Source organism: Acomys minous (assembly GCF_964271855.1).
Source record: "Acomys minous genome assembly, chromosome: 20".
Taxonomy (NCBI): Eukaryota; Metazoa; Chordata; class Mammalia; order Rodentia; family Muridae; genus Acomys; species Acomys minous.
This window is the reverse complement of record NC_140502.1, coordinates 21,571,353-21,596,117: the sequence shown is the minus strand read 5'-3', so window position 1 is coordinate 21,596,117 and position 24,765 is coordinate 21,571,353. Positions and strand designations below refer to the sequence as shown.

The 24,765-nt window shown below is 55.3% G+C and overlaps 1 protein-coding gene across 1 annotated transcript in view; it reads left to right on the top strand.

The window, feature by feature from the left end:
• The first annotated feature begins 1,143 nt into the window (after nucleotides 1-1,143).
• Nucleotides 1,144-24,765, top strand: part of ATP1A3 (ATPase Na+/K+ transporting subunit alpha 3) — a 33,623-nt gene continuing 10,001 nt past the window's right edge. The window contains exons 1-16 of the mRNA XM_084770938.1: nucleotides 1,144-1,314; nucleotides 6,544-6,630; nucleotides 6,757-6,816; nucleotides 6,924-7,127; nucleotides 9,702-9,815; nucleotides 9,940-10,074; nucleotides 10,584-10,701; nucleotides 10,868-11,136; nucleotides 13,233-13,431; nucleotides 13,511-13,620; nucleotides 13,762-13,896; nucleotides 17,824-18,016; nucleotides 18,256-18,431; nucleotides 18,523-18,659; nucleotides 21,535-21,685; nucleotides 22,402-22,570. Of these exons, the coding sequence (XP_084627064.1) occupies nucleotides 1,309-1,314; nucleotides 6,544-6,630; nucleotides 6,757-6,816; nucleotides 6,924-7,127; nucleotides 9,702-9,815; nucleotides 9,940-10,074; nucleotides 10,584-10,701; nucleotides 10,868-11,136; nucleotides 13,233-13,431; nucleotides 13,511-13,620; nucleotides 13,762-13,896; nucleotides 17,824-18,016; nucleotides 18,256-18,431; nucleotides 18,523-18,659; nucleotides 21,535-21,685; nucleotides 22,402-22,570 (2,263 nt within the window). The 5' untranslated portion in view covers nucleotides 1,144-1,308. The remainder of the gene's footprint in view (nucleotides 1,315-6,543; nucleotides 6,631-6,756; nucleotides 6,817-6,923; nucleotides 7,128-9,701; nucleotides 9,816-9,939; nucleotides 10,075-10,583; nucleotides 10,702-10,867; nucleotides 11,137-13,232; nucleotides 13,432-13,510; nucleotides 13,621-13,761; nucleotides 13,897-17,823; nucleotides 18,017-18,255; nucleotides 18,432-18,522; nucleotides 18,660-21,534; nucleotides 21,686-22,401; nucleotides 22,571-24,765) is intronic.

Below are 24,765 nucleotides of genomic sequence, written 5' to 3'. Positions count from 1 at the left end.
CTGAACCGTGAGCCTTTTCTCATGCCCTGACACACCGGGGAGTGGTGTTTATGTGCGGGTGCACTTGATGGCATGTTCCACGGCGGCCACGGAGGCTCCCCTGTGGGTGTCTGGAGGAGAGGTGGGTCCTTTGAGTACGCTGTGGTGTTAAGTGGAGAAACCTGCTGGTTCTCTCTGGGTGAGATGGCGCAAGGTCAGCTGTGGTGCAGTGTGTGATGGGTGTCTGTGAGGCGGTGCTCCGAGGGCGTGGGCTGTCCACAGCACTTCCTCATCGTGACTGTGATTCTGTTGTGATTGTGATGGGTGTAAGAGGTGTGTTCTCCGCATGGATTCCCAACCCTCCCCCCCCCACTCCCGCCCCTTGCTGGGTTTTTTTGAGCCTCTGGTTGAAGGATAGTGGTGCTGTACTTGGAGGCGTGACTGGGATGTGGTGAGCCTGTTGGTGGTATATGTGGAGGTGACTGACGGGGGTGCCTAACTGTGATGCCCGGCATTCCAGGGGCCTCCTAGGGTACTCTTCTGGGTTTTGTTGGGTCTTCTGTGTGCTGTGTGTGGTGGTGTGTCACTGGGCAGCTCAGTCAGGGGGAACCCTGTTAGGCATCTTAGGAGCCCCCCTCTCACCTCTGCAGCACCCCTCCTCAATTTGGGACCCCCCCTTTGACACCCCCCCCGCAGTCTCTCCTCCTGCGGTATCTTCTTCCTGAACAGTGTCAAACACAGACTCCTGGGGTCCCCCTGCATACTGCAACATGGTGGTGTCCGGGGGCCCTGCGTTATTGCGGTTCACTGGAGTTTTTCTTCCACCCCACCTCCACCTCAATCCCAGAAGGAGGCAGATTCCAGGGTGCTTCCTCTCTAAGGTCTCTAAGGTCCCTTCCTGCATTGAGGGGGGGGCGGTTATCTCTAGGTTCCCACCATGGGGGTGTCCGAGATCCCCACCCCCACCCCCACCCCCACCACTGTGCTCAGCTTCACGGCGGCGCCGCCGCTTTGCAGAAACAAGGTTGAAGCGGTGGGGAGGGGAGTACAGCTGCAGTACCGGGGGCCGGGCCTCGAGCTGTCCGTCATCTCAGCGCCGCTCCTGATTGGTCGGCGCCGCCTCCCCCCGCGGGCGCGGGCATATGAGGAGGCGAAGGCCCGGACCGCCGCAGCCTCTGTGCGGTGGGACCCACGGACCGACAGACGCACGCTCCCACCGCGGCGCGGGCTCTGCAGAGGCCACCCCCCGAGCCCGAGCCCCGCGCCTGAGCCCGCCCTGCGGCCACCGCTCTCCAGCCCGTCCGCCGCTCTTCCCGTGGAGCCGCCAAGATGGGGGTAGGTGGCAGGGGTTGGCTGGACGCTGCGTGTGTGACATTGTGGGGCCAGTGACATTGGGTGTGTGCGGGACTTGCGGGGGCGGGGGGGACACGCTCCTGCGTTCCTGAACCCCGGGGTCGAGTTTGCGGCAGCCCGCGAGCCGCCTGACCTGACTAGCTTGCGTGATGGTGTGTCTGGGAGAGCGGGCAAGGGGGGGGGGTCTGTGGCGCATGTTGGTGGCTTTGTCCACGGCGGGTGGAGGGCTGCCCTTAGCATCGTGGTTTGACCTTGTGCGGTTGCTCGTGTGCCCGTTGCATGAGCGTGGTGGCATGAGTGCAATTGCTTGAGGGCGCGAGTGCGTGTGTGCGCGCGCGCGCTCGCGCGTGCTCCTGGCTCCCCCCAGCCCCAACAGCAGGGTCTGCAGCCATCTGTGCCCGCCCTCCCGCCCCCAATCTAAAAGCCTGCAACCTGTCTGGGTGTGTCTGAGAGCCATGTAAGTGTGTTTAGGGGGGCATTCAAGACCCCATCCCGTCCCCTGGTTTCCTGGCCCAGTGGAGACAGATAGAGGTTATGGAATAGACAGGAGATGACCTCTCTTTTTCCTTCCAGGCTTGGATAGGGTGATCTGCACAAACTCTGCAGCCCCTAATCTGAGGGGAGGAGGGGGGGGGACAGACATGAGGGCTGGGAGGAGGGGGAGGAGCTGGGGAGAGATGGCTGACAGACAAGTGCCTGGCTGAGGTGTGCAAGCACAGCCATGTGGTGGTGGTGGGGAGCTCGCATGCCTGCTATGTCCTTGCCTTCGTGTCCGTGTGTCCTTCTCTGTGCGTCTCTCCAGCAGATGCAGCTTCCTTCCCTGACTGACCACATGACCCCTTGCTGCAGCTCTGGATCCCTCCCTGTGTGTCTGGGGTGGGACTTGGGGGAGGGCTGTCAGGGAGCGAAGTGGATGGGTTGGGGGACCCCCCCACCGGATAAAGGGGGGGGGACATGAAGGATGGGGAGGAAAGATGGCGGAGGAAGGCTGAAGGGCCTATGGATGAAGATGGGGGATGGAGGGACAGACAGTGAGGGTTGGGGTGGGTGAGGGTGGATGGGGAGGAGGACCAGGTGTGGGTGGGGGAGGGCGCTAGGGAGAAAAGGGGGGGGATGAGGGTTAGTCAGGGTTTTCAGGTAAGTGGGGAATATGGATGAAGGGGGGGGGTGGGTGGAGGGGAGAAGAGGCTGCCGTGCTCTGGGAAAGGGTGGTCCTAAATAAAGAAATGGGATGGAGACGGGGGGAAGGGAATGATTTAAATGTGGGAGAGGCAGACATGGGGGCAGGAGTAGAGAAAGAGACACTGGAGGAAAAAAAAAACGAAATAAAGGGCCAAGACACAGAGACAAAGAGAGAGACTGAGGCGGGAGACACAGAAAGACCAAAAAAAAAAAAAAAAAAGAGAGAGAGAGAGAGAGAGAGAGAGAGAGAGAGAAACTGAGGCTGACGCAAAGGGGTGGACGGACATTTCCATCCAGTGACCAAAATAAATAAATAAATAAATAGCCCACCTGAGTGATGGAAAGAGAAAGCTGAGGTCAGAATGGGAGGTCAAGGTGGGGGCGTTTAGAAAAGATAGTCACAGGCAGCGCCCCCCCCCCAAAAATAGGGGAAGTGGGTGGGAGGCGCAGAGGGTATGAGGGAGGCAGGCCGCATTAAAAAAATAATAATTAATAATAAAATGGCTAGGAGCCGCAGAGGCGGGCTGCAGTGAGACAGGCGCGTCCTCCCCCCAACCCCCCACCCCTAGAGGTGCTCCCGCCCTGCAGAGCTCCCATCTGGGCTTCCTGCCTTCCCGGGAAAGCCTGATTTCCTCACGCCAACAGATGGAAGCCACACGAAGGGAATCTGGTCACGCCAAGGGCGAGGAGGAGCTAAGGCTCTCTTGGTCGCCAGGGATGTGGGGTGCTCCTGTCCACCCAGGAGACCAGGCTCCCGGCCTTCCCTTCTCAGGCATGAGGGTTCAGACACCCCCCCCACACACACACACACACACAACCTCCTCCCTCAGACTCAGGAGGCCAGGCCCAGCCTCCTCCCTCACACCTAGGAGTGCGTGTCCCAGCCACTCTGTGTCAGGGCCATTAGTCCGACCCACTGTTCCTCATAGTGACACACACACTGCAGCTCCCCAGTGATTCAGGGCTGGGACAGCTGGTCCCCTAGTCCTGCCAGACCCTCCTCACTCCTGCCACCTTGCTCACTTCTCCACCTTGACCTCAAACTTTCCATCTTCTCGTCCCTCCGGTGTCTGCCGCATCTGCAGAGGCTGTCATGCCGCCCCCACCTGGCTGGCACCCCATATTCAGGGTGGAGGACCAGCCTCATGTCCCCCAAGTCCGTGCCTCCCCGTCTGAGACGCAGTACTGCTGCAGGGCTGGCCTGGGGCCAAGCTTCCTCCAGCCTCTCCAGAGCGCACCCTCTCCTTGGGGTTTCCCAGGCTTCCTGGCCTGTGGCTCCTCCCTATACGCCAAGGCCAACCCTGGGTCTGGGGGCAGACAGCAAGCAAGCAAGTCTGGCCCGCTACAAGGTCACGAGGAGATTATCGCTGAGCTGCACTGAGCCTCCGATCCCAGCTTGGCCCCGGGCCTGCAGGATCTGACCGTGTACACCTCTGCAAGCGGTCAGCTTCAGCCTCAGAGACCGTGATTGTGATTCCCATCTATCCAGGCCCCCAAACCAGAACTTAGCCCGGCCCTGGCTTTTTGTTTCCTGCTTTTTTGTACCCCCAAATCTACCTCCTCCCAGTTCCTGCTTGTCCCTGGAGTGCGGGCCGTGCCCATCCCCCATTCAGGACCCAGCTGCGGCACACACCGCTGTCCTCAGGAAGGAAGTCAGGTTCACATCTTCTCCCTTAAGCCCCTCGGGAATGACTACTTATAGACCACGCACTGCCTCCCACTGGAGCCTTTGTCCCAGCTGTCATCCGGAGTGCCCTTTCCTCACGATTTGTCTTGCCTGGGAGGGGTCTCCCAACACCTGAGTCCGTTGAGACAGCCACAGTGTAAGGAGACACGTCAAACAAAGAGCTACGCTGGGGAGACAGGCAGTGACCTCCTCCGGGAAGATCTCACGCCGGAAAGATGGAGACCAGAGGCAAGAAGAGAGAGAAATAAGTACAGCCAGGAGAGACAGACAGACAGACACACTGACACAGAGCTGGGTGTCCTACTCGTGCCTGGCAGCCAGGCGTTTAAGAGGCAGGAGAAGGACCAGCACGAATTTGAGACTAGCCTGGTCTACATTGTGAAATGAGAGAGAGAGAGAGAGAGAGAGAGAGAGAGAGAGAGAGAGAGAGAGGGAAGGAAGGAGAGACATGGATGGAAACAGAGAGACCGCAGAATGAGGGAGTAAGAGAGAAAGATTGACAGATGAGAGAGGAAGATCTAGAGCCAGACAGACAAACCAGAGAAGAGAGGGGACACAGGCGATAGCCAGACAGTGACCTCAGGAAACACCCTGAAGCGATGACAATGGCCACGCCCCGACAGAGCAAGACAACAGACAACACAGGCCCTCAGAGACAACCTGAGATCCCAGCAGATGCCACCTGGGAGAGAGAGAGGACCGCAGAGTCTCAGGGAGAGAGAGAGGGAGAGGGAGAGAGAGAGAGAGAGAGAGAGAGAGAGAGAGACAGAGAAGACCGCAGAAACTAATGAGACAGGCTTGCAGCAGAACCAGAGCCGGAGGGACAGAGACAGCACCAGATGAGGGAGAGGAGAGATAAAGGAGAGAAGCGACCTACAGGAAACATGGAAACAGGAGAGGTGCAGAGGTAGAAAAAGACAGCAATGAGCTGGCTAGTAAGAAATCCAAAATAGGAGGCTGGGCGTTGGTGGCGCACGCCATTCATCCCAGCACTCGGGAGGCAGAGGCAGGTGGATCGCTGTGAGTTCGAGGCTAGCCTGGTCTACAAAGTGAGTCCAGGACAGCCAGGGCTACACAGAGAGACCCTGTCTCGAAAAAGCAAAAAAAAAAAAAAAAAAGAAAGAAAGAAATCCAAAATAGACTTGGAGAGACAGAACAGAAGGGAAGGACAGTTAGCCACAAAGCCAGACACAGAAGCCCCAAGAAGAAAGAACGGACACACCAAATGCTGGCAGTGCCTCTCAGTGGGCAGAGTGCTTGCCTGCCATACGCAGAGCTCTGGGCTCGGACACCAGTGCTGTGGAAACAGTGTATGCAGGTGCAGGCCTGAAATCTCAGCACCGCAGAGGTGGAAGCAGGAGAGTCAGAAGTTCAAGTTCAGCATCACCTACATAGGGAGTTCAAGGCGAGTCTAGACTATATGAGACTTGGTCTCAAAGGAAAAGTGAACACACACACCACACACACACACAAGTCAGACATGATGGCTCATGACCATAAGCTCAGCCCGTGGGAAGTTGAGGCAGGAGGATTGTTGTGAGTTCCAGTATGGGATAAATAGTGATTTCTGCGACAGCCAGGGCTAAAAAAAAAAAAAAAAAAAAAAGACCTAATTTCTTAAAATAAAGGAAAATAATAACGATGACAATAATAATAATAATAATGTATAAAAGGGCCAGAGTGTAGGTTCAGTGGGCAACTCCAGGCCTGATGACCTGAGTTTGATCCCTAAGATGCACATGGTGAGCCGGGCGTGATGGCGCATGCCTTTAATCCCAGCACTTGGGAGGCAGAGGCAGGCGGATCGCTCTGAGTTCGAGGCCAGCCTGGTCTACAAAGTGAGTCCAGGACAGCCAGGGCTAACACAGAGAGACCCTGTCTCGAAAAACCAAAAAAAAAAAAAAAAATGCTCATGGTGAAAGGAGAGAACCAGCTCCCGCAAGCTCTACCCTGACCTCCACGCATATAGTGTATGTACTATAGCCCGTGCTCTCCTACACACGCGTGTGCGCGCGCGCACACACACACACACACACAATAAATAAATAACTGCTTTTTGAAAACGGTGAAGGGGAGAGAGTCCTAGAGATGCCTGGAACCAGGCACAGTGAGGTGGGGAGGGGGAGAGTGGGGCCGGGGGAGAGGAATTCTGGGAGATGTCCAAAGACACCAGGAGGACACAGTGAGACCCTGAGAGACACAGAGATAGACACCACAGCCTAGAGATTGAGAGGCCAGGGCCAGTGTGAGAGGCGGGGGCAGGCAGGGGCCGGTGTCGCTCTGGAACCCCTTCTCGCCCGCAGTCTGGTGGCTCTGACAGCTACCGTGTCGCCACCTCGCAGGACAAAAAAGATGACAAGGGCTCGCCCAAGAAGAGCAAGGCCAAAGAGCGCCGGGATCTTGATGACCTCAAGAAGGAGGTGGCGATGGTAAGTCCCGCCTCTCGGACTTTCGCCCCCACCCCCCGCTGCTAGTGCCACCCCAGAATAGTCCCACCTGACCAGAGAAGCCGTATCTCACAATCTCCCCCCGCCCCTCCCCAAACCATCTTTCAGACAGAGCACAAGATGTCAGTGGAAGAAGTCTGCCGGAAATACAACACGGACTGCGTGCAGGTGAGGATGGGCGGAGAGCCCGGGCTGAGGGAGGAGAGGGCTTGAGACTCGCATCCTGGGTACTCGCGGGCGCCGGTTCCTTGTGTGAGCCCCCCTGTGTCTTCTAGGGTCTGACACACAGTAAAGCCCAGGAGATTCTGGCCCGGGATGGACCTAACGCTCTCACACCACCACCCACCACACCAGAATGGGTCAAGTTCTGCAGACAGCTATTTGGAGGGTTCTCCATCCTGCTGTGGATCGGGGCGATCCTCTGCTTCCTGGCTTACGGCATCCAGGCAGGGACTGAAGACGACCCTTCTGGCGACAACGTGAGTAAAACCGCACGCTGGCCTGGGTAGGCCCCCCGCACACTGAGGAGCAAGGTCACAGCCACATCTCCCTATCTAGACAGACTCCTCACCGTCCATCGTCCAACTGTCGTAGTTACCTCTGAGAGAACAACATCAAAAATAAGGAAACCACAGCCACCAACAGCCTAAGTCAGCTGGGGTATGGCTCAGCGGCATTTATTTTGCAAGTTTTCATGAGGACCTGAGCTTGCACAGTTCTCTGCATTCGTAGAGGACATGCGTAGTGTCACACAACTTTTTTTTTTTTTAGATTTATTTGTTTTTATGTATACAGTGCTTTGCCTGCATGTTCACCTGCAGGCCAGAAGAGGGCGCCATATCATATTACAGATGGTTGTGAGCCACCATATGGTTACTGGGAATTGAACTCCGGACCTCTGGAAGAACAGTCAGTGCTCTTAACCTCTGAGCCATCTCTCCAACCCCTGTCACACAACTCTTATCCCCTCACACAGGAAACCCATGGGGCCGGAGTAGCTAAGAGCACTTGCTTCTCTAGCTGAGGACCAGGGTTTTGCTCCTAACACCACATGCTGGCTCACAACCATCCATAGTTACAGTTCCCAGGGGTCCAGCGCCCCCTTCTGGACTCCTTGGCACCAGGCACACATGGCAAACACACATGTAGGCAAAACCCTCATACGTATAAATAAATGGATCTTAAAAAACAGCCGGGCGTGGAGGGCACACGCCTTCAATCCCAGCACTCGGGAGGCAGAGGCAGGAGGATTGCTGTGAGTTTGAGGCCAGCCTGGTCTACAAAGCGAGTCCAAGACAGCCAGGGCTACACAGAGAAACCCCGTCTTGAAAAAAAAAAAAGGTCCCTCACTCAAACAAAGTGTAAAGAGAAGGTCAGGACCTAATGTCGTCTGACTTTCACATGTGTGCTGTGGTGCATGCACATGCACACACATGCACACAACATTGTTCACACAAAAGAACACATGTACCCGTGATTGGTTTTTGAGACAGGGTTTCTCTGTGTAGCCCTGGCTGTCCTGGAATCACTCTGTAGACCAGGCTGTCCTTGAACTCACAGTGATCCTCCTGCCTCTGACCCCTCCACGCCCCCCACCCCCGGAGTGCTGGGATTAAAGACGTGCGCCACCACTGCTCGGCTCCATCATTTTTTACTATAAAGAAAAAAAAGAAAAAAGAAAAACTCTGTAGTCCACCTGGCAGAGAGCTTGCTTACCATGCATGAAGGCCTGGGTTTGTCTCCGGCGCCGCACAAAACTGGGTTCAGTGGTGGAGGAGCCTGTTACGTAAGCACTGGGGAGGCTGATCAGGAGGTCAAGGTCAACCTGAGCTCCCTGAGACCCTGACTAAAGAAAAAGGGGTGCAGGGAGGACCAACTGGAGTTCTGGCTTAAGGCTCCCTGACCTCACCAACCCTGGCCTCAAACTCACAGCGATCCTCCTGCCTCTGCCTCCCGAGTGCTGGGATTGAAGGCGTGTGCCCTCCATGCCCGACTGTTTTTTAAGATCGATTTATTTATGTGTATGAGGGTTTTGCCTACATGTGTGTTTGCCGTGTGTGCCTGGTGCCAAGGAGCCAGGTGCCTCCACCAGGCGGTCACAGCCGGGCAAATGACCAGAGAGGAGGAGGATGGAGGGCTCTCCTCTGCCCCACACAGGAGACAGGTGTGAGGCAAGGATGTCACAATTCTCACGCCCGTGGACACAGATCCTCACACAGTTGTGCAGAGATCTTCACCTATAGGCGAGGCGTGACTGTGGAGAATCCCGGTAGGAGGGCACAGGATCAGACACAGTCACTTCATACGAACATAGGCACACGCGTGTGCGCGCACGCGCACGCACACACAGGTTCAGCCTGTACAAAAGCAGGGTCTACAGAGCCAGGCATGGTGACCCACCTCACTTCCAGCATTAGGGAGGCTAACCCAGGAGGATCAAAAGTTCAAGGCCAGGGGCTGGAGAGATGGCTCAGTGGTTAAGAGCGCCGCCTGCTCTTCCAGAGGTCCTGAGTTCAGTTCCCAGCAACCACATGGTGGCTCACAACCATCTATGATCTGATGCCCTCTTCTGCAGATAAAGCACTCCTACGCAATAAATAAAATACATAAATCTTTAAAAAAAAAAAGAAAAAAGAAAAAGAAAAAAAGTTCAAGGCCAGAGATGGGTGGCCGTGATGCACGTGTTGGATCCCAGCACTCGGAAGGCAGAGACAGGCAGATCTCTGAGTCGGAGGCCAGCCGGGTCTACAGAGTGAGTTCCAGGACAGCCAGGGCTACACAGAGAAACACCCTGTCAACATACACTAAAATAAAATAAAATAAAAAATAGAAAAGCAGACTAACAAATACACTCTCACACACACACACACAGTCCTTTTGTATAGACCGTGTCCAGAGCTCCCTCAAAGACTCCAGTGGCCTGGGGGCGGAGGCGGGTGGGGAGCGGGCGTGGCCTGGGGGCGGAGGTGGGTGGGGAGTGGGCGTGGCCTGGGCGGAGGCGGTGGGGAGTGGGCGTGGCCGCCATAATGCCCTGTCCTGGTGTGTCCCCGCAGCTGTACCTGGGCATCGTGCTGGCGGCCGTGGTGATCATCACTGGCTGCTTCTCCTACTACCAAGAAGCCAAGAGCTCTAAGATCATGGAGTCCTTCAAGAACATGGTTCCCCAGGTGAGGAGGGCTCAACGAGGGGGCAGAAGGAAGTGACCAGCTGGCCAGTACCCAGGGACGCCCCAGGCAGAGGGAGTTTGGGGTGGGGGTGGGGGTGGGTGACTCTTCTGTGCCTCGCACACAGCAAGCCCTGGTGATCCGGGAAGGTGAGAAGATGCAGGTGAACGCTGAGGAGGTGGTGGTCGGTGACCTGGTGGAGATCAAGGGTGGCGACCGAGTCCCAGCTGACCTGCGAATCATCTCTGCCCACGGCTGCAAGGTGGGTTCCAGCTCTGCAAAAAAAAATCCCTGAATGCCTCTTATAGACCCCAGGGCTCCAGGCCCAGCCTCCTCCCTCAGACCCAGGGTTCCAGGCCCAGCCTCCTCCCTCAGACCCAGGGCTCCAGGCCCAGCCTCCTCCCTCAGACCCAGGGCTCCAGGCCCAGCCCTCCTCCCTCAGACCCAGGGCTCCAGGCCCAGCCTCCTCCCTCAGACCCAGAGCTCCAGGCCCAGCCCTCCTCCCTCAGACATACGATTCCAAGTCCCAGCCTTTCTTCAGGCTGAGGGACTTTGGGCCTGGGACAGAAGTCCCATTCCTGCCTGCTCCCCTTTTAACATCCTGCCTCCAGTTTCTCAGATACTACAGGCTAAACAGGCTTCCCCTGCTTTTTTTTTTTCCCCTGTAACTTCCTGGGACAGGCTTTATTCCAAGGCCCCCCCTGGTTCCCTGCTGTCTGATCCCGGGCCTTGTCGCTATATTTAACTCTTCTGCTCCATACCCATCCCTAGGTGGACAATTCTTCCCTGACTGGCGAATCTGAACCCCAGACCCGCTCCCCGGACTGCACACACGACAATCCCCTGGAGACCCGGAATATCACCTTCTTTTCCACCAACTGTGTGGAAGGTGAGGTTGGGGGGGAGGGGGAGGGGGAATGGGGGGACAGGGGCACAAAAACAAAAAACAAAAAACAAAAAAAAACCCGCCACAGATACGTTGCTGAGGAGGCAGGGTACCTGCAGCCTTCTGCGCCCCAGCAGACCCGAGCCTCTCTCTTTGGCGCCCCCTGCAGGTACCGCTCGGGGTGTGGTGGTGGCCACCGGTGACCGCACCGTCATGGGCCGCATCGCCACCCTGGCCTCGGGCCTGGAGGTGGGCAAGACGCCCATCGCCATAGAGATCGAACACTTTATCCAGCTCATCACCGGGGTGGCTGTGTTCCTGGGCGTCTCCTTCTTCATTCTCTCCCTCATCCTGGGCTACACCTGGCTGGAAGCCGTCATCTTCCTCATCGGCATCATTGTGGCCAATGTCCCAGAGGGGCTGCTGGCTACTGTCACGGTGAGTGTGTGCCCCCGAGGGAGGGGAGCCGGAGCCAGGACCCTCAGGTCTGAGGGAGGAGGAGGAGGGTCTGACCCCTGGGGAACTGGAGGCATGGGAGGTTCTGAGTCGCCGTGTGCACCTTAGAAAGAGAAACCCAGGGCGGGGCGGTGGTGGTGGTGGCGGCGCATGCCCTTTTGATCCCAGCGCTCGGGAGGCAGAGGCGGGCGGACCTCTGTGAGTTCGAGGCCAGCCTGGTCTACAGAGAGAGTCCAGGACAGTTAGAGCTGTTATGCAAATAAACCCTGTCTAAAAAAATAAAAAAGAAAGAAAGAGAGAGAGAGAGAGAACCCAGGTCTTTTGCGAGAGCAACAAACACTCCTCCCGCTGAGCCATCTCACCAGCTCCTCCTCATCACCTTTTTTTTTTTTAAATTGTTTTGTTTTTATGGGTGTGAATGTTCGCCCTGCATATATGTATGTGCCACCATGTGTGTAGCCGATGCCCCTAGAGGTCAGAAGAAAGCATTGCGTCCCCTGGAAACTGGAAGGACAGACAGTTGGGAGCTACCATGTGGGTGTGGGAAGCTGAGGCCCTGCTCCCAGCAAGAGCAACATGTGCTCTTAACCACTGAGCCGGCTGCGCAGCAATCCCCTCCCCCCCTCCGCCAGCCTCTGCCCGCTGCCCCGCCCTCCCTCCAACCCCCCCCCATTACCTTTTAATGTAACTCACTAACTTAGGTCGCCCTCACTCCTGGCAAAAGTAGACTGAGAGTTCCTTTTATTTCCTGCTTTTTTTTTTCATCTTCTTTTCTTTTCTATCACATTTATGTGGTCAGGCATGGCGGCACACAGTGTCTTCTAACTTGTGTGTGCACACTTCCACACACACATGCATTCACTCATGCACACGCACCGTGGTACCCACACGGAGGCCAGCGGCAGACATCTCTGCGTTTCCTCCTTCCACCTCGTGGGCTTTGAGCTCAGGCCATCCCGCTCAGCAGCCTGAGCCATCTTGCCCATTTGTCTCATTTTTGTTCGGTTTGGTTTGGTGATCTGCCTGCCTCTGCCTCCCGAGTGCTGGCATTAAAGGTGTGCGTGCGCCACCACACCCGGTGCCATTTTGTGTTTTTGAGATAAGGTCTCACCATAGTCCAGACTCTCCTGAAACTCAGTATGTAGCCCAGGCTGCCCCCCAGACTTGCAGCAGTCCTCCTGCCTCAGTGTCTCCAGTGCTAGGATGACAGGTGTGAACAGGTCATGACAGTGACCTCTCCTTGCCCTCCTCCTCCTCCTCCTCTTCTTCTTCAAGCCTTCGGAAACAGGATCTGACTCTATAGCTGAAGTATAGCCCAGGCTAGCCTCACTCTCCACCAGCCTCAGCAGGCCCAAGATTACGGGTGTATTCCACCATGCCCGGCTGGCTCTTTTTCTCCTTTAGTTTGTGGTATCAGGGGTGTAACCTGGGGCTTCACGCATGCTGAGCGTGTGGTCTCTGTCAGTGCCCCAAGCTTTGCTTTCGAAGTCTGGAGGCAATATAGAGTATTATTTCGTTCCTCTTTTTTAGTCAACAGACTTTGATGTATTAGCATAGTCTAAACTATCCAGTGTTGAAGGCTTTACACACACACACACACTATAATCTTTAAAAAAAAAAACATTTTATTTTCTTAAATTTAATTGTTACTTGTCTGTGCATGTGGCATTGGTGGAGGGGCATCAGATCACTTGGAGCTGGGATTACAAACAACTGTGTGCTGCCTCATGTGGGTGCTGGGAATCAAACTCAGGTCCTCTGAAAGAACAGTATGTGCTCTTAATCACTGAGCCATCTCTCCAGCCGCGCCCCGCACCCCGCCGCCTCCATCCCCCCACCCCCCACTGCAGTCGTTTTGAGTATGAATCTATCGTGCCTACTGCCTCTGAGATTCGAGAACATTCTGCCGTGCGGTTTTGGGGGCGGCGTCTGAGTCTGCTTCAGCTCTTGCGTCCCCAGCACCGTCCTTTTAACGCTCATCCCACGGCTCCCGGGGTGCACCCCTAGATTAGAGCTGAGGCTGGGCAGGTGAGCTGTGGACACCTGTGCAAGTCGCCTTGTTCTTGCCCCTCCCCCAGGTGTGCCTGACGCTGACCGCCAAGCGCATGGCTCGCAAGAACTGCCTGGTGAAAAACCTGGAGGCGGTGGAGACCCTGGGCTCCACATCCACCATCTGCTCGGACAAGACGGGCACGCTCACCCAGAACCGCATGACCGTCGCCCACATGTGGTTTGACAACCAGATCCACGAGGCCGACACCACAGAAGATCAGTCCGGTCAGTGGGGGTTCGGGGTGGGGACCGGGGCACCCCCGTCCCCAGGGAGTCTCCTGGTCTCACACCGTAACTCCTACAGGGACCTCTTTCGACAAGAGCTCACACACCTGGGTGGCCCTGTCCCACATCGCCGGACTCTGCAACAGGGCTGTCTTCAAGGGCGGGCAGGACAACATCCCTGTGCTCAAGGTGGGTGTGGCTGCCTGGCCCCCCCTCCTCACCGACTCTGCACCACTCCCTTGCCCGCTGCACCCCCTCACCCCCCCCACTCCCCCCCACCCCTGTCCCCGGCTCAGTGCTTATGACTGACTTGGCTTTCTCCTGCCGCAGAGGGACGTGGCCGGTGATGCCTCTGAGTCTGCCCTGCTCAAGTGCATTGAGCTGTCCTCGGGTTCTGTAAAGTTGATGCGTGAACGCAACAAGAAAGTGGCTGAGATCCCCTTCAACTCCACCAACAAATACCAGGTACGAAGGAACGCCAGTTCTGGGTGCGGTCTGAGTTTTCCGGAGACAGTATATAAAGAAATATGTATTTAGCTGGGCGGCGGTGGCGCATGCCTTTAATCCCAGCACTCGGGAGGCAGAGGCAGGAGAATCTCTATGAGTTCAAGGCCAGCCTGGTCTACAAAGTGACTCCAGGACAGCCAAGGCTACACCAAGAAACCCTGTCTCGGGGGTAAAAAAAAAAAGAAATGTGTATTTAGCTAGGTGGTGTCGGTAGTGCACATCTGTAATTCCAGCACTTGGGAGACCGAGGCAGGTGCAGCTCTGTGAATTTGAGGCCAGTCTGGTCTACAGAACTGAGTTCCAGGACAGCCAGGGCTACACAGAAAACCCCTGTGTCGAAAAAGAAAAAATAATAATAGCAATAAAATATATCTATTTGAGTTGGTGTGCTAACGCACACCTGTGAGCCTGGCACTTGGGAGGTAGGAGAAATTGGAGTTCACGGCCATCCTCAGCTACATAGTGAATTTGAGGCTAGCCTGGGCTACATAAGACCCTGTCTTAAAACAAGAAACAAGTCAGGCATAATGAATGCTATAGGGTATAATTCCAGCACCGAGGAGGTGGAGGTAAGCACATCAAAGCTATCCTCGGGTACCCAGCAAGTTCCGGGCCAGCCTGGGCTATATGAGACCCCCATCTCAACACACACACACACACACACACACACACACACACACACACACACACACAAGCAAAAGAGATGCCCAGACAGTGAGGACACTGACACTGACAGACCAAGGAAACGATTCCATCCCTAGGCCCATCTTGCTGAAAGAATTGGGATTATTAAAGCTAATTATAGGACCAAGGACAAAGAGTTACTTACAGGAGCGTGGAATGACTCAAAAACAGCTGCATCTCCAGAAAGTGCCACCCCAACATGGGTGGTGATGACTCATGAGAGCTGTGTGTTCCCAGAGCCCCAGCTCCCTGCCAGCTGTGAGGACGAGGGGCCGGGTGACTCTCCCCTTCCCACTCTTGCTTGAGGGAGCGTGAGTGGGCCGACCACCCACTATCACAGCCCAAGCCGTCCCAAGTCTACCCAAGTGGGTAAAGACCTTCTGCAGGTCACCACAGGAACTCTGCTCCGTGGTGGTGACAGTCATGCCCCTCCCGGCACAGAAGCACTGGAACAGCGAGGGGGGCTTGCAGCTTCTCTATGATTCTCAGAAGTAGCCGCCTCTGTCCCAGTCCTTTCCGGCACTGGGGCAAAGATGCTATTTTAATTTATTTTATTTATTTTTGATTTTTTTTGAGACAAGGTTTCTCTGTGCAGCCTGGGCTTGCTTTGTAGACCAGGCTGGCCTCGAACTCACAGTGGTCCATCTGCCTCTGCCTCTCTGCCTCCCGAGTGCTGGGATTAAAGGCGTGCGCCACCACCGCCCGGCCAAAGACGCGTATTTATTTATTTATTTTTACCAAGCTTCAATTCCCATCTGTAAAGCTGAGGAGGAGGAGGATAGCCCAAGTGGGGGAGAGGTTGAAACAAGGGAGGTGCAGGAAACAAACAGCATCCTACAGGAGAGGAGAGGAGCCTCGCAGATGTAAAGGGAAGAGAAGGGAAGAGTGTTCAGGCAGCATGTGCAAAGGTCCCGAGACGAGACGGGAGCGCAACCTGCGCAGCCAACGTGCTAAGGGAAGGAGGGCGAGGCACACAGAACTGTGGCTCTGAGCGCTGGGGGTGTGGGGGGGAGGCCCCGTCATGACTCCGAGGGAGGCAGGAACCGTGACAGGAAGCTGAGGAGGCAAGCCAAGGCGTTGTGTGAAGCCACAACTTTAGTGTACTTACTTGGACAGCCGCCTACATAGTCAGCCTTTAGCTCGTTTTTTATCGCCTCAGAAAGAAACCCCCCGCACTCTCCCGGCTTCCATCTGCAAACTTCTCTCCTGCAAACCCTGCCCCCAGCCTCGGCCAGCACTAACCTACTTTCTGTCTCTGTGGATTCACTTGTTCTGGACATCTCATTTAAAAAAAAAAATCAGGTAACATTTGGCCTTTTTAAAAAATCTGGAGCTGGGCGTGGTGGCGCACGCCTTTAACCCCAACACTCGGGAGGCAGAGGCAGGTGGATCGCTGTGAGTTTGAGGCCAGCCTGGTCTACGGAGTGAGTCCAGGACAGCCAAGGCTACACAGAGAAACCCTGTCTCAAAAAACAAAACAAAACAAACAAACAAAAAAATCTGTTTTATTTCAGTCCACATCATTTTCACGACCCATCCACATGTCTACCAGAGCCTCGTACTTTTTAAAAATATTTATTATTGTGTGTACGTGATGGCCAGGGTTGAGTGTGGAGGTCAGGACCATTCTGTGGAGCCTCTCCTACCTGTGTGGAAGCTCCAGGGATCGAACTCGGGTCTTCAAGTTTGCACTGCAAACACCTCTACCCATTGGGCCATCCCACCAGCTTCCTTGTGACTTTTCTTTTTCTTTCTTTCTTTCTTTCTTTCTTTCTTTCTTTCTTTTTTGGTTTGTTGAGACAAGGTTTCTCTATGTAGCCTTGGCTGTCCTGGACTCACTCTGTAGACCAGACTACTTCAAACTCACAGAGATCCTCCTGCCTCTGCCTCCCAAGTGCTGGGATTAAAGGCGTGTGACATTTTAATCTGTTGATGGACAGTTGGGCTGCTTCCATCTTTGGGGAAACAGTTTAGCTCTTTGCCAAAGTGTGGCTGCAGCATTTTTCACTGACTTATGATTTGTTGTTTTTTTTTTGGTTTTTTTTTTTTTTAATTTTATTTGGGACTAGGGAGGACCTTACGTTAGCAAGTGCTTTGCCTCTGAACCACACCCCTACCTCTTCTTTACAGATCCTAGGCAGAGGCTCTACCACTGAGCCACACCCCAGCCCCTCACTGGGGGATTCTAGGCAGGGGCTCTACCACTGAGCCACACCCCCAGCCCCTCACTGGGGGATTCTAGGCAGGGGCTCTACCACTGAGCCACACCCCAGCCCCTCACTGGGGGATTCTGGGCAGGGGCTCTACCACTGAGCCATACCCCCAGCCCCTCACTGGGGAATTCTGGGCAGGGGCTCTACCACTGAGCCACACCCCCAGCCCCTCACTAGGGGATTCTAGGCAGGGGCTCTACCACTGAGCCATACCCCCAGCCCCTCACTGGAGGATTCTAGGCAGGGGCTCTACCACTGAGCCACACCCCAGCCCCTCACTGGGGGATTCTAGGCAGGGGCTCTACCACTGAGCCATGCCCCCAGCCCCTCACTGGAGGATTCTAGGCAGGGGCTCTACCACTGAGCCACATCCCAGCCCCTCACTGGGGGATTCGAGGCAGGGGCTCTACCACTGAGCCACACCCCAGCCCCTCACTGGGGGATTCGAGGCAGGGGCTCTACCACTGAGCCACACCCCAGCCCCTCACTGGGGGATTCTAGGCAGGGGCTCTACCACTGAGCCACACCCCCAGCCCCTCACTGGGGGATTCTGGGCCATTGTTCTGCTGTTGAGCATTGGCACAGACTGACTAATGTAGGGCAGGTAGACACAGAGATTCAGGTGAGAGGTGACGACAGCTGGACTGGGGTCGAGGGCAGCAGAGGAGAGTGAAGAGAGGCTGATTCCGGGTACGCTTCAGAGGCAAGCCAGCTGCCAGATTTGGGGCTTCTGTAGATCAAACCCTGACAAGGCAGGGATAAAATATGTGGTCCAAGCTGGTGTTTATGTGAGAGGGAGGGATGGAGACGGACAGACAGGAAAAGGGTTGAGCAGAGATCTCTAGGAGACTCGAGAGACAGAAAGAGATGGGAGCAGTGCTCTTGGCCGTCTGTCCTATCCTGGCACGAGGAAGTCACTCTCCCTAGCCGGGCGCAGGCAGCGTCTGGCTCCCCGCGTGGCTCAAGTATGTATCCTGCTCTGTCGCAGCTATCCATCCACGAGACGGAGGACCCCAACGACAACCGGTACCTGCTGGTGATGAAGGGCGCCCCCGAACGCATTCTGGACCGCTGTGCCACCATCCTCCTGCAGGGCAAAGAGCAACCTCTGGATGAGGAGATGAAGGAGGCCTTCCAGAACGCCTACCTGGAGCTTGGTGGCCTGGGCGAGCGTGTGCTGGGTGCGTATTAGGGGCGGGGCAGCTCTCAGGACCCTTTGGGGCCAGAATGCACCATGAATGAATGAATGAATGAATGAACAAACAAATGAATGAGGCCATTACTGAGAAATGCCGATTGGCTCCCGGCTTTGTGGGGAGGCTGACTGCACGGAGTCCAGACAGCTGGGAGCAACGGGGTGCAGACGTGGAGACCCTGAGGCTAGCGCCTTCATATCCCCCTTCTTTGTCCCTGCGGCCAGGTTTCTGCCATTACTACCTGCCTGAGGAACAGTTCCCCAAGGGCTTCGCCTTTGACTGTGACGACGTGAACTTCACCACAGACAACCTTTGCTTTGTGGGTCTCATGTCCATGATTGACCCTCCCCGGGCGGCCGTCCCCGACGCTGTGGGCAAGTGCCGCAGCGCAGGCATCAAGGTGTGTGTCCTGGGGCAGGCGGCTGGGTGAACGCGAGGCCCGGGGTCTCTCTGGGAGGCCGGGCCATGCCGTTAAATGCAACGCTTTGCAGGTCATCATGGTCACCGGCGATCACCCCATCACTGCCAAGGCCATTGCCAAAGGTGTGGGTATCATCTCCGAGGGCAATGAGACCGTGGAGGACATCGCTGCGCGCCTCAACATCCCCGTCAGCCAGGTCAACCCCAGGTGAGCAGCCACACGTCCTCCGGGTCGAGGAAGGTCACCACATGGGATGTTTATTCCTTCAATTACCCCTTTGCTCTCTGGGACCCCTCTGTTTGCTCAGGGTCTGGGCCCAGTGTAAGGGCGACAGCAACAGGGGTTTGGGAGGTTGAGTCTCCTCATAGCTCCTCTGGCTGTGTAATGCAGTAACCAAGCCAATGAGGCCGTTCTGAGGCCCAGTTTCCTCCTCCTTTACAAGGAGCTGGGTGCAGTGCTTCACACCTTTAATCCCAGCACTCAGGAGACAAAGGCAGGCAGATCTTTGTGAGTTCAAGGCCAGCCTGGTCTACATGGTGAGACCCTTCTGGAAAAAACAAATCAAACACCAAAATGATGGTTACAAAGGTGAGGATGGAGTTCAATTAAGAAGTGCTTGTGAGCCAGGTGTGGCACACGGCTTTAATCCCAGCACTCGGAAGGCAGAGGCAGGTGGATCTTTCTGAGTTCAAGGCCAGCCTGGTCTACAAAGGGAATCCAGGACAGCCAAGGCTACACAGAGAAACCCTGTCTTGCGGGGGGGGGGGGGGGGGGAAGAAAGAAAGAAACAAAGAAAGAAAAGAAAAAAAGAAACACCAAAAATGAATACAATATAAAATAAAGCCCTGTTTGGTGGTACACGCCTATAATCCCAGCACTCAAGAGAGAAGGGAGGAACATCATAAATTTGACGCCAGCCTGAGATACACAGCAAAATCCTGTCCCCAAACACTAAGAAATATAGCTCAGAGTTGGTGCTTTCCCAGAATCCCCCAGTGAGGGGCTGGGGACATGGCTCAGTGGTAGAGCCCCTATCTAGAATCCCCCAGTCGGGGGCTGGGGTGTGGCTCAGTGGTAGAGCCCCTGCCTAGAATCCCCCAGTGAGGGGCTGGGGTCGTGGCTCAGTGGTAGAGCCCCTGCCTAGAATCCCCCAGTGAGGGGCTGGGGGTGTGGCTCAGTGGTAGAGCCCCTGTCTAGAATCCCCCAGTGAGGGGCTGGGGTGTGGCTCAGTAGTAGAGCCCCTGCCTAGGATCCCCCAGTGAGGGGCTGGGGGCGTGGCTCAGTGGTAGAGCCCCTGCCTAGAATCCCCCAGTGAGGGGCTGGGGGCGTGGCTCAGTGGTAGAGCCCCTGTCTAGAATCCCCCAGTGAGGGGCTGGGGTGTGGCTCAGTAGTAGAGCCCCTGCCTAGAATCCCCCAGTGAGGGGCTGGGGTGTGGCTCAGTGGTAGAGCCCCTGCCTAGAATCCCCCAGTGAGGGGCTGGGGGCGTGGCTCAGTGGTAGAGCCCCTGCCTAGAATCCCCCAGTGGGGGGGCTGGGGTGTGGCTCAGTGGTAAAGCCCCTGCCTAGAATCCCCCAGTGAGGGGCTGGGGGCATGGGTCAGTGGTAGAGCCCCTGCCTAGAATCCCCCAGTGAGGGGCTGGGGGCGTGGCTCAGAGGTGAGTGTTTGTCCTATAATAAGAGGCCCTGATTTCCATCCCCAGAACCAGCCAAAATAAGGTGTATGTGAGGAGAGGTTACAAATAATTATATAGAACTATTTCTTTTGAGAAAAGGTCTCACTATGTAGCCCTAGGTGGCCTCGAACTCAGACATCTGCTTGCCTCTACCCTCTAAGTGCTGGGACTAAAGCCATGTGCAGGGGGCTGGAGAGATGGCTCAGTGGTTAAGAGCACTGGCTGATCGCCCATTAGTCCTGAGTTCAATTCCCAGCAACCACATGGTGACTCCCAGTCATCTGTAATGGGATCTGATACCCTCTTCTGGTGTACATGAAAGCAGAGCACTCTTATACTTATAATTAATTAATTAATTAATTAATTAATTAAAAAAGCAAAAGGCATGTGCCATGCCACCTAGTGGTCGGGTTATAACTAATTATAAACAATTGCTCTCTCTTGAGCTGGGCGATAGTGGCACACTCCTGTAATCCCAGCACTCTGGGAGTCAGACACAGGCAGGTCTCTGTGAGTTCGAGGCCAACCTGGTCTACAGAGTGAGTCCAGGAAAAACCAAGGCTACACAGAGAAACCATGTTTTGAAAAACCAAAAAGCAAAAAAGAAACAAACAAATAAAAAAAACAATTGCTCTCTTAACGAATTAAAGAAGCTGGGCAGTGGTGGCGCACGCCTTTAATCCCAGCACTCCGGGAGGCAGAGGCAGGCGGATCGCTGTGAGTTCGAGGCCAGCCTGGTCTACAAAGCGACTCCAGGACGGCCAAGGCTATACACAGAGAAACCCTGTCTTGAAAAACCAAAATAATAATAATAATAATAATAATAATAATAATAATAATAATAATAATTTTTTTAAAGAATTAGAGGAAGCACCATGTTTCTTTGCTTTGCTTCCCCTCCCCCACATGCACCCATATAGTTATGTTTGGTTTTTCTTTTTTTTTTTTTTTTTAAGATGTATTTATTATTATGTATACAGTGTTCTGTCTGCATGGACACCTGCATGCCAGAAGAGGGCATCAGATCTCATTATAGATATTATAGAAGGTTGTGAGCCACCATGTGGTTGCTGGGAATTGAACTCAGGACCTTTGGAAGAGCAGGCGGTGCTCTTAACCGCTGAGCCATCTCTCCAGCCCCATGTTTGGTTTTTCTGACTTGCAGGTTTTCCATCTTTGTTTCTATCACCATGGCTCTACCCACTCGTGTGCTTCCCTTCCGTTCTTTCAGCCCTCAAGGCTTGGCTCTCTCTGACCTTTGTCATGTGCCATCCTCAGATGTTCTCCTCGGCCTTCTCCATTGTCTGTGGTCTGTCCTGCCTGCCTGTCTGTCCGTCTGTCTATTGAGGCCCACCCTCGCCCCACTCCTCACTCTGGCCTTGGCCACACTATTCTTTCTGTTCTTCTCAGGGACGCCAAAGCCTGTGTGATTCACGGCACCGACCTCAAGGACTTCACCTCCGAGCAGATTGACGAGATCCTGCAGAACCACACTGAGATTGTCTTTGCCCGAACCTCCCCTCAGCAGAAGCTCATCATTGTAGAGGGCTGTCAGAGACAGGTGAGCTCCTACCTGATGCCAGGGAGGAGGCTGGGCCTGGACCCCAGGTCTGAGAGAGGAGGGCTGGGCCTGGACCTCAGGTCTGAGGGAGGAGGCTGGGCCTGGAGCCCTGGGTCTGAGGGAGGAGGCTGGGCCTGGAGCCCTGGGTCTGAGGGAGGAGGCTGGGCCTGGAGCCCTGGGTCTGAGGGAGGAGGGCTGGGCCTGGAACCCTGGGTCTGAGGGAGGAGGCTGGGCCTGGAGCCCTGGGTCTGAGGGAGGAGGGCTGGGCCTGGACCCCTGGGTCTGAGGGAGGAGGCTGGGCCTGGAGCCCTGGGTCTGAGGGAGGAGGGCTGGGCCTGGAGCCCCGGGTCTGAGGGAGGAGGGCTGGGCCTGGAGCCCTGGGTCTGAGGGAGGAGGGCTGGGCCTGGAGCCCTGGGTCTGAGGGAGGAGGGCTGGGCCTGGAGCCCCGGGTCTGAGGGAGGAGGCTGGGCCTGGATCCCTAGGTCTGAGGGAGGAGGCTGGGCCTGGAGCCCTGGGTCTGAGGGAGGAGGCTGGGCCTGGAGCCCTGGGTCTGAGGGAGGAGGCTGGGCCTGGAGCCCCGGGTCTGAGGGAGGAGGCTGGGCCTGGAGCCCTGGGTCTGAGGGAGGAGGCTGGGCCTGGAGCCCTGGGTCTGAGGGAGGAGGGCTGGGCCTGGATCCCAGGTCGGAGGGGTCTCACCCTCACCTTCCTCCTTCTAGGGAGCAATTGTGGCCGTGACTGGCGATGGTGTGAACGACTCGCCGGCTCTGAAGAAGGCTGACATCGGCGTGGCCATGGGCATTGCTGGCTCTGATGTCTCCAAGCAGGCTGCCGACATGATTCTCCTGGACGACAATTTTGCTTCCATCGTCACTGGTGTGGAGGAAGGTGAGTGGTCGAGGGGCGGGGGAGACAAGTAGTCACGCTGGAAGCTTTAGGAAGAGGAGGGGAGCAGGCCGAGGCTGCTTGGGGATCACAGGGCAGGATTGGCCTCGGGGGGGGGGGGGTCTGCATCACCTGGCACCCATGCATTCTGGGGGATGAGGAAGGTTGGGAGCATTTCAACATCCAGGAAGTGTAGTCACTGTGAAGCAGGGGGTCCTGGGAGTTTTGGAAGCCCCCCTCCCCCACCTCCTGACATGGCACACACTCATAATCCCAGGCCTCAGGAAACTGAGGCAGGAGAAGTGCTGTGAGTTCTAAGCCAGCCTAGGCTATGCGTGAGATCATGTTCCAGATGCACTCACAAGTACACACACACACACACACACACACACACACACACGCACGCATGATAAGGGGGAGGAGAGAGAGAGGCCATACTATAATGAGCAAGGATATGACTCAGAGCAGTTACCCAGCATGTGGAGGATTTGAGTTTCATCCATAGCATCAAAAAAAAAAAAAAAGTAAAAAAAAAAAAAGCTCACAATAAACAGGGCAGTGGCGGTGCACACCTTTAATCCCAGCACTCAGCGAGGCAGAGGCAGGTGGATCTCTGTGAGTTGAAGGCCGGCCTGGTCTACCGAGTGAATTCCAGGACAGCCAGGGCTACATAGTGAGACTATGTCTTGGAAAAAGAAAAAAGAAGGGAAAAAGAAAAAGAAAAAAAAACAAAAACAAAAAACAAAACAAAAAACAAAAAAACAACACAGTCAACCGGATGTTACAGTTCCATACCTTTACTTCCTGAACTCTGGAGGCAGAGGCAGGAGGTTTCTGGGAGTCCGAGGCCAGCCTGATCTACTTACAAAGTGAGTCCGTATTAGCCAGGGCTACACAGTAAGACCCTGTCTCAGAACAAAACCCAGAGTATAGACAATAAAGCTAAGCCTGCAGTGGCAAGCTAGATGCCATTAGCCCCCCCCCACCCCACCCCCCCGTCTCCAAGAGAAAAGCACAGCTACCTCTCATTCTTTCCCTAGACATCTCTGCCTAGGCGGGCTATGGCATCATAAAACAGTCAACAAACACATAATAAGTAACAAATTGGGAGAGGTGCTAAGAAACCCACTGAGGTCGGGCCTGGGGAGGAGGGGGGGGCCCATGCCTGTAATCCCAGCACTCGGGAGGCAGAGGCAGGCGGAGAGTCCGAGGCCAGCCTGGTCTACAGAGTAAGTTCCAGTACAGCCAAAGCTACACAGAGAAACCCTGTCTCAAACACACACACACACAAACACACACAAAGCATCCAACCCCAGGCTAGTGGGGCAGGCCTGTAACCTAAGCTACTCTGAAGGCGGCGGGGCACTATTACAACCCTGTGCAACTTACTGAGACTCTGTCTCTACATATCTTATAAAGAGAGCTGGGGTTGGGGGCGTGGCTCAGCAGGAAAGGAGACAGGAAGAGAGAAATAGAGGGAGGGAGGGAGGGAGGGAGGGGGAGAGAGAGACAGGGAGGGAGGGGGAGGGAGGGAGGGGGAGAGACCTTTCTGGAGGGCAAGAGGCTGGCGCGGGGCGGGGCTTTAAAATTCCCACAAGGGAAAATTCCAGATACCAGAAGGATGGGTGGCGGCATCTCCTGTCACTGTCAGTCAGCTCCGAGTAACCCAGTTTCTTCTCCACACACTACCACACGCTGTCATAGGTTGACGCATCCTTCAGCCATCTTTTTACCCAGGAACATGTTAGGATGAGAAGCAAATAGCTTCATGGAAGGAAAACGGTCTATGAAGCCAGAGGTCGATGGTACAGCAAGGACTATTTTTGCTTTGTTTCGTTTTGTTTTCTTTTGGCAGGGTCTCAGTTTGGCTGGCCTGCAAGTCACTATGTAGCCCAGACTGGTCTTGAACTCACAGCAATCCTCCTGCCTCCGGCCTTCTGAGTGCTGGAATTACAGGTGTGAGCCACAGCAACTGGCCGGATTTGTTTAAACAGATACATAGAAACATAAAAAGTGTACCTGTTTAATCTCAGCATTTGGGAGGCTTAGACAGAAAGACTTCCCTCCAGGCCAGCTGGCGCTACACAGCAAGGTCCTGCCTCAAAAAAGAGGGGGGCTCAGGGTCAAGTGCATACAGCTGAGGTAGAGGACCCAAGTTCCATTCGTAGCTTCCAAGGCAGGCAGCTTGCTTCCGGTCT